We start from the raw sequence: 9,535 nt of genomic DNA on the forward strand, positions 1-9,535 counted from the left end.
AAACGAGAAACAGTATCCTTTACCAACAGTTACACTTGCCAACCTAGTTTTTATAGCCTAATACCTTACACGTACTGTACTAGTCTGGCTATATGCTTTGTACCATAGATAATGGTAGACAGTAACGAAATTGGCCTAGATGTTAAGAACTTTAATTATTTTGTCGTTTTGTTTTAAATTAATTGATGCAGAAAATAAAATATAGGGCAACGGTTTCCACCCAAGAGTACAGCCACTATTGATCGTCCTTACGTCATAATATCTCTCATCTCATCTTTATTCTATGCCCTAATTCAGATCTACCAGTAAGAACTACAAACATTTTATGCTTTATTTAACTGCATCGGTCTTAAATTTTACTAAATATATTCTACTATAGTCAACAACCAGACTCTGAATAATGTAAATTCACTCTAAGACAAGAAATGACGTTTTACGTTTTTAAAGTTAAATGTACCGTATGCATTATTTTTACAAAATGTCAACAATTGCAGGTCTATAAGTTTGAAATGCTTTGATATTGAAATTTTAAGAAATTAATGGTAGGCTGGGAAGTGAGATACCGATTTTTAAATTCTTTTTATTTCTTTATTTATTTATTACCATCACATTTGCCTAGACAGAAGAAGAGATTACCTTCCTAAATGTACTTAACCTAACCCTCATCTATCTCAACTATAAAAAAAAACATGCTATTGATAGACTTCGAACCCAGGGTTCCAGTGTCATAGAGTAAACCCTTTACCACTCGACCAAACATTTTGGTTGGGATAGTCACGTCAATTGACTATGATGGCATGGTTGTTCAGTCTAGTGTGACCGTGTATTCAAATGAGGCAAATGTGGAAGAATAGCTTACCATCAAGTTCAAGCAAAGGAATTGATCATTAAGGGCCCTCGATAACAAAAACAAACATATAAAATATTCAGAACAAGTTACAATATAGCGAAAGCTATTTTTATGCTCCAATTTGCTATTGTTGAAAAAAGAAAGAATGAATATAAAACTGTCTTCCACCAAACATAAGCTTATGTTATATACTATAGTATGTGTCAATCTTGTATGTAAAATTCATGTTTATCACAACACACATCTATATACACATGTAATATGACAGAATAAATAAAGCCCTTTACACAAATCAATATTGCATCAACTGATAGATTTTTGTGCTGGCTCATTATTAAATTTTCAATAATCTCATGAGACTTGGTATAAAGGTAAATTTGGAATTATGATAGTGCCATTGCCCATTGAACAGGTACAATATAATGACTACCAGCCAAAACATATTATTATCTGATTATTAACATTCAAACCTAATTTCTTCTGTTCTACTTTCGCTTTAGAAAGTTTTTTTTTTTATCTTACCAACGTCAAATCAAAAGGAAAAAACAAATTAATAAAATTCACCTAACATACTCCCTATGCAAATGAAGCAGGTGTTGAAAATTACCATAATCTTAACAGAACTGTCAAATTTGTTTAAATAGTGTTATCAATATTCATAATATGAAAATCAGCAACTTTTTAAAGCTTAAGCTCTGTCTACACTATCAAACTAGTTTGACAAAAAAGTGTGATGTGCCCAAATATGGTAGAGATATACTTAAATATGGTACAGTACTAATATGACATCATCATGTCCATATATGGGCACATCAAATTTTTTTTTGTTAGTTGGATAGTGTTGTTGTTAATTGAATAAGGTTAATGAATGAAGGAGTATTGAGTATAGAGAATAAATATCTAAATTCATTAATTAAAATATAATTATTCTAATCAAGTTCAGACAGGTAAAATCTGACTGAACAAGTTAATTTATTCATAGATATTAACAATTATGAACAAGAATACAATATACTTCAGAATGTTTTGTCTAATTTCTACTTCACTATCTAACGTCAAAAGGTTTCAATCATTCAACTAGACAGCTATATTAAATCTTCACCTGTTCTCCTAGTGTACAATTGTAAGTGGCTTACTTACAATAATACCTTGGGCCATTTTCAAACATAAAGTTACATTTATGTCTGCGATTAATCTAAAGCTCTATCAAACTAGTTTGACAAAAAAAAAAGTGATGTGCCCAAAATATGGTAGTGATATTCTTAAATATGGTAGTGATATGACATCATTGTGTCCATATATGGGTACGGCACATTTTTTTCTCACATAAAGTTTGATAGTGTAGACAGAGCTTTAGGATGATGAAACAATGTGTTAATGTTATTTTATAATTTTATAGAATTCAAACATTTTTAAAAAGCAAAAATAATCGTGATCGTGTGCTTATTGGTACAAAACAATCATGCTCGAGTGTAATCCAACCCCCTAATTTAGGCTAAAATGAGACACAAGAATTTGGTTAAAATCAACGACAAACAGTACTTCCAAAATTTCGAAATATGAATAACCTTTGACCCATAAACTAATGTGAATACAGTACAATCTAATATAGTTACAGGCAAAATCAAATAGTGATTGATTAAAGTGGCAATGGTGTATAGATCCTCAAAATAACTACACATCAAACTTAGCCTAAGGTAAATACTTGTAAATTATCCTACCTTCATTCTCAGGCCCCTCGATTATAACCTCCATGGAAAAGTTCATACTAAACCTACAACATTGGACAGTAGTAGCATGCTATCAGACTACATGATGACTGCGTTGCCGCCGGCCTAGCATACTGCTCGGTACAACCAGTATTCACTACTCATCCTCACTATCTATCTCATTCTGATATTCACTCTGTTTAAGCCAGTGCATTAATATTGATTAACTACCTACCTGTGCTGCAGCCTACCGGTTTGCGCATCTTAATAATAAATTTTCCGAATCAGACTGCGTCAAATCGAGTTATGTACTGTCGTTCCGGCCAACTTTAATTAAAGCTTGAAAAATAATATCTATGTCTGATGATGTAGTAGTAGCTAACTGAGGTATTTAGATTTTTTAAATTTGTTTTTAGTTTTGGTAACATATTTCAAGTGGAATATCTGATGATGACTGAAGCATGATTCAATGACAATCAGACCAATTAAAATTGGTATCAGCTGCGACATAAGTTCCATTACTATCACAAATATAAAAAGATTAATTACCAGAAATAATAAGCTAAAAAGAAGATAGTATAGTCTCTCATAAGTCTAAAAAACTAACTTATTTTAATATTTCTTACTTAGATTAATATAATTTGTTTAAATGTGTTTATTTACTTGTTTTACTCAATCCTAATTTTCATTACCACTTAGAAAATATATAAATGTAATTAGTAAAGCAATTGATTATATTCTTAAAGCTCTGTCTACACTATCAAACTTTATGTGACAAAAAAATGTGCTGATATGGATATGATTATGTCATATCACTACCATATTTGGGCATATTACAACCATATTTGGGCACATAACTTTTTTTGTCACACTAGTTTTTTATGTAGATAGAAAAAACATGATGATATAAGGATAGGCTTTAAGTCAATATCATAATAACTTAAGTTTATGCTTAATTAAGTCAGTTATGACAAATTTCTCTCCTTTATTTAATGTTGCAACAAAAGACGCTATTATTTTGATACTCATAAAAATCAATCAAATCTTAATGCTAAAAATTGATTATAATTATATTTATAATTCATATAAATTCAACATGTCAATAATTAATAAGCTGTCTGATGACAAATGGTTTGTCACTGAATAGTCGAAGGTTTACCATTTGCGGATGTAGGCAGAGGCTAAACAGGCTTTAGCACCCCCTAAAATTGATTAGCCATGTCTTTTTAAAATAAAATAATGACTATTTTTATTTTTCTGCAACCTGCCGGATCATTTTTATCACTTATGAAATACTGTATTTAGCAAGCCTCCCCCCTAATCTATAATGCTAGATCTGCCCCTTTATAATGTAGGGTGAAGGTAAGAATGGGTTCAAATGGAGGGAGGTGGAGGATGAAATTAGTAAGATTCAAGACATTTTATTGCTCCACTTTAAAATGGAAATTCGTTTTGCTTAGTTATTAAGACAATAAAACAAAAAGAAAAATAAACTGTACACCAAATTGAAAAAGGCAATGTTAAATACTATTATATTAGGCCTATGTTAAAATACTGTTAAAAAACTATTAAAAATGCAGATTGCAAAAACCCCATAAGCCATGTAAAATACAAATACAAATTATGTAAAGAAAGGAGGAAAGAACAGATTAGGATCAATTAGAGTTATAAAGAATATAATATATTCTTTAAAAAGGGATAACATTTGAAAATTAGTTTTAAAAAACAGTTAAAATAAATGTTTTTTTTTTTTTTAAACATTATCAATTAGACATCTAGGGGTTCTATGGATTAAAACATTTTTAAAATCCTACCATTTAAGGAATTATAAATAAAAATGTTTAAATTCCTGAATCAAATTAACATTGTGATAAAACATTGATGCATTATATTAAATTAATTATAAATATAGTGTAGCAATCAACGATAAACATATCCATATTTAGAGTGTTGTTAATCAACCTTGTGCCTCAGTACACAGCAGCTACTGAGCATAAAAATGGATTAAAATCAAATATAAAACACTGATAAACTGATAATAACATTGGTATTAATGATGTTTTAATGTTATTAATCCCCGCGTGAAGGATTATATAAAGATTAGTTTAATACGCTGACAAAAATCCTTTTCTATATCACTACAGCAACAGGTAAATCTATCATCATACTTTGGCTTGTCTTTATAATAATTATGAGTAAATTTATAAACACAAACATCATCATTTTCTTGATGAAATAAAAGCAAAATAATACTAACACCACTTAATAAATAATTGGTACCAAAACTAGAAATACTAATAAATAATTGGTACCAAAACTAGAAATACTAATAAATAATTGGTAATTGGTACAAAAACTAGAAACACTAATCGATAATTGGTACAAAAACTAGAAATACTAATCGATCAATAATTGGTAATTGGTACCAAAACTAGAAACACTGATAAATAATTGGTACAAAAACTAGAAATACTAATCGATCAATAATTGGTAATTGGTACCAAAACTAGAAACACTGATCAATAATTAGTACCAAAAACAGAAACATTAATCGATTAACAATTGGTAATTGGTACAAAAACTAGAAACACTGATCAATAATTGGTACCAAAAACAGAAACATTAATCGATTAACAATTGGTAATTGGTACAAAAACTGAAAACACTAATCAATATTGGTATTAATATTGTCCATATCTTCCACCATGTTTTTTTGTCTGATAAAGCATAAAAGCAACCCTACAGTAACTTTATCACTAAATAATTGCATGCATACTATCATGCTTTCATTTTAAGAACCTTTTTAGATGAACTGTATTAAACAATAAAATATTACTAGTGCTAGATTCCAACACCCAATAAAAACAACACAATAACCATTATCCAAAAACAATGTGACTCATTAGTCTAACTCACGAAGTAATCAAAATACATATAAACGAGTCACAAGTTGACATCTTGGCTACATGCACACTATATAACAGGATACAACCCATAAGTCAGATCATTGCATTATATTACTCATGGGAGTCAATTTGGAAGTTAATAATTTAAAAGTTATTAAGCCTGGCAAATAACCAACTTTTAAAAGGATGCCATTATGCATAGAAAATATTGGTGCATTTGAAAATAACACTGAAGGAGGTAGAGAGATTACACAAATTACACATAGTGATAAGGCAGTGTCATTGGATAGTAACAGTAGTTACCGTATTTATTCAAGTAAACGCCTCCCACGAATAGAGACCCCCCCCCCACCACCACCCACACCAGTAGAACATCATCTTGAATAAATCACACCCCCCCCCCACACTTCCCCTCAAATAAATGCCCTCTATCAAAAGAAGATGGACTGTGGCGATTCAAGGTAAATAGGACAATTTATTTATTTCCTCAAATAAAACACATGCACAAATACACAATATTGTATTACAACACATTTGTAGTAGAATTCATTGATTGACATGATCTAAAATTTACCAAGCATTTTGATACAATTATTAACTTTATCACTTATTATTTTTTCATATCTTGGGGTATTTAATTGCTTACACATGTTACCATATTACACCCAAAAAAAATAAACCCATCCCCCAAATAAACACATCCCCCGAATAAACTCCTCCCACAAATAAATACCTCCCAAATAAACTCTTCTCTCAAATAAACGTCCACCTCAAATACCCCCACCCCTAAAAAACCGCTCTGAACAATACACATCCTGGGGCGTTTATTCAAATAAATATGGTAATAACAGTACAGTAGTATCAATAAGCAGGCAAAAGCAGGGTAGTGATGACATTAAAAATATAATCACACAATACAATCAGGAGTAAAAATTTCTTGATAAAAATGAAAGTGTAAAAGTTCACAATATTTTTTTATTGGTTATCAGATCTAATCTTAAATATTAATAAAACCTGTTTGATGAAACAGAATGTTTCATTTCTGTATAAAGTTACTAAAAATGACAAAACATTGCTGCACGCTCTCACGTAAACAAGGTCTTTATTTTAAGCATACCCAAAATGTTTCAAATCGAGAAAGAAAAACATTGTTGGAAATGTAACAATTTGCATTATGATACTACGAGTGGAGAATAGTTATTCCATTGTATATTTAGCATAGTACGCAATGAACAAGCATCATAAAATAACGCTAATTAACGTTTACCATTTAAATAAATATTAATTACAATGGCAGGATTCTGAAATAGGCCCAGTGCCTAATGATAAGATGAAGGGCTATACTGAACTGAATCTTTTTGTACATTTCAACAACTTAGGGGCCCTGGGATTACTGGACCCCTGGTTCAGCCTATGAACACATTTACTGTTGAGGAAAAAGGTTTTTTCCCAAATAGAATGCACAAAATAAACAAAGTTGACGACAAACAATCTGTTATCAAAATCATAAAATGTTCTAAAAATCTGAATAAAACACTATATAGATTAATTACACCATACATACTTAATAACATTCTACAAACAATATAACTATAAAATCCAATTTACTAAATGTTTGTACAACATTCTTCAGAATCTAATACTTGCATAAATGTGATGTGCCCATATATGGACACGATGATGTCATATCACTACCATATTTGTGCATATCACTACCATATTTGTGCATATCACTACCATATTTGTGCATATCACTACCATATTTGTGCATATCACTACCATATTTGTGCATATCACTACCATATTTGGGAACATCACACTTTTTTTTTTCAAACTAGTTTGATAGTGTACACAGAGTTTTACATTATTCATTTGTTTCAAAACTTCCAACAGAAAAAATATGAATCATCGATTCAAACAAATTTGCAATCAGACTACAAGTCAATAATTGTGATGCAACTTACCAGGAGGACTAGAAGAAGTTCCCCACCAATTAAACTTTGTTTTCTTCTTTAAAAACGCCATTGTTTTAGCAAAATGACGGTGCGAAGCATCTGATTGTTATGGCGCATCTAATTCAAATCATGAATTCACAAACCAGTCATAGGAAATTAGTTAAAATCGCAAAAGGAAATCACTGCCCAAGGTGATCGCTGCAGATCGTGGGTTTACGCAGAACAAAAAGCTTTGACAACATACTTTGTTTCGAGACATTTCCGTCGAGGTAAATAAACAAAGGTGCAACAAATTCGTGCTAATTCGGTCAGACAAAAAGAAAGAGACAACAAGGCCGGTCATAGTATCACCTGATGAATAAATAAATGAACTAACTTTTGTTGGCATTAATCCTAAACAACTTGAAAGCTGTGGTTTAGATTCTAATAGAGGTTTCCTATTCAATTCAATTGTGGTTCATATAAGTTTAGTGTGAATTTATTTTAAAAAGCCAATTCATTATAAATTTGTATTTAATATATGAATTATTTTTCACACAGTTGAGTTGTAAATTGCTGGGGTTTTACCTTCAAAACATCAGCAATCTTTCCAGTCACCATAAATGTTTAGGGTTTAAATTGATAATTGAAATTTTACACCTAGTTGCTTCTATTGACTTTCACATTGGAAAAACTCAATAACTTTCCTAATAATTGTGGGAGTTTCTCCGATATTTATTAGATTTAGTGCTAAAGATGAAATTTACTTTTAGTTAAAAACACAACGCATATTTCACACTTGGAAAGCATAAGGCTCACCAATTCAATTCAATTTTTCCAAGTTGCGACCTTTGTCATGTTATACTGTTATACTAGTGTAATATTAGTACCAGGCAAGCATGAAATGTTTTCAATCCTCTTTTTCACAACTTACCCATAATTTGTTAAAACCACACCCATAATTTTTCAAAACCACACCAATCATTTTTTTCAAAAACACACCCATGACTTTTCAAAACTATACCTACAATTGTTTTTCAAGAGAAATGTTAAGGTTTTTGCAACCACATTCATGTTTTCTAAACACATGTTTTTTTTTAAAATCCAGACTAATTTGTTAATGCCACACCTAAGCTTTTCAAAGCCACACCCATCTTTGTAATAACCATAAACATACTTTTTGCAGAATACACTAATTTTTTCCAAACGTATCAATTCACAAACATACCTAGTTTTTTAAACTACACACATTAAACCACACATATTGACGTCCTGTACAAAATTTCTAATAAAACTTTCATAATTGATGACAAAATATACACAATATCCATAATTCCTATGAGACTCGGTAATATTATAGACGAATATGTAAAATAAAATACCTGTAATGATGACAGACATCCTATCACGCCTATGAACACTGTAAAACACCAAACAAGGTGTGTGCTATACCATGTTTTATACTATATTATTCAGGTATTAATCCTTGCAGTAATAACCTAACAACATGTTATCATAATTATATGCAGGTTGAAGAATAGCAACTCACAATAAGCAGTATATTATGACTCATTAATAACATCCAACATGGCTGCCTACACGAGTAATCAACAACCACCTTACCTATCCCATCATTCATATCGCACTCCATCTCCTCGGCAAAATCGTACAGATTATCTTGAAGGTCCAAGCATCCATTTTTCAAAGGCATGGGATTTCCATCCGATAATAAGTCCAAAACGGTGGATACATCTCGTTGAAACGACGCCCTATTTCTATTTTCCATTATCTGATATAAGCATTAATTATGACAGCCCCACGAGACAGTGTCTAATGTATAAATACTTGTAGTAATAATAATAATGCTAGGAGTTCACAGCTAGGTTCATCGCGGATATAATTCGTAAAATTCCTTCAATTCACCGGTATAAATTTAACTTAGCATCATATAAGCGGTAATTATTCCTCCTCTTATATATTCCCTGTATAATAATCAGCTTCACATCTGTCTGTACAAAAGCCAGGCTCATGCAATATCACAATTACGTTTACCTTCAAAGATCAATATGACAAACATATTTTAGTTCGCAAGTGGCCAAGTTGCTAATAATGAGAAAATGTTCTGTCTGGGTTTAC

At 30.9% G+C, this 9,535-nt stretch overlaps 1 protein-coding gene across 13 annotated transcripts in view; it reads right to left on the reverse strand.

Moving 5' to 3' along the window:
* LOC140041001 (CLIP-associating protein 1-B-like) overlaps positions 1-9,535 on the reverse strand; it is a 61,382-nt gene that overhangs the window by 34,677 nt on the left and 17,170 nt on the right. The window contains exon 1 of one of the 13 annotated variants that reach the window (XM_072087346.1): positions 9,023-9,454. The exons of 10 other annotated variants lie outside the window; for them this stretch is intronic. In XM_072087346.1, the coding sequence (XP_071943447.1) occupies positions 9,023-9,185 (163 nt within the window). In that variant the 5' untranslated portion in view covers positions 9,186-9,454. 2 more of the 13 variants (XM_072087350.1, XM_072087348.1) reach the window with 2 other exon arrangements.

Source organism: Antedon mediterranea, chromosome 2 (assembly GCF_964355755.1).
Source record: "Antedon mediterranea chromosome 2, ecAntMedi1.1, whole genome shotgun sequence".
In the NCBI taxonomy this organism is placed as follows: domain Eukaryota; kingdom Metazoa; phylum Echinodermata; class Crinoidea; order Comatulida; family Antedonidae; genus Antedon; species Antedon mediterranea.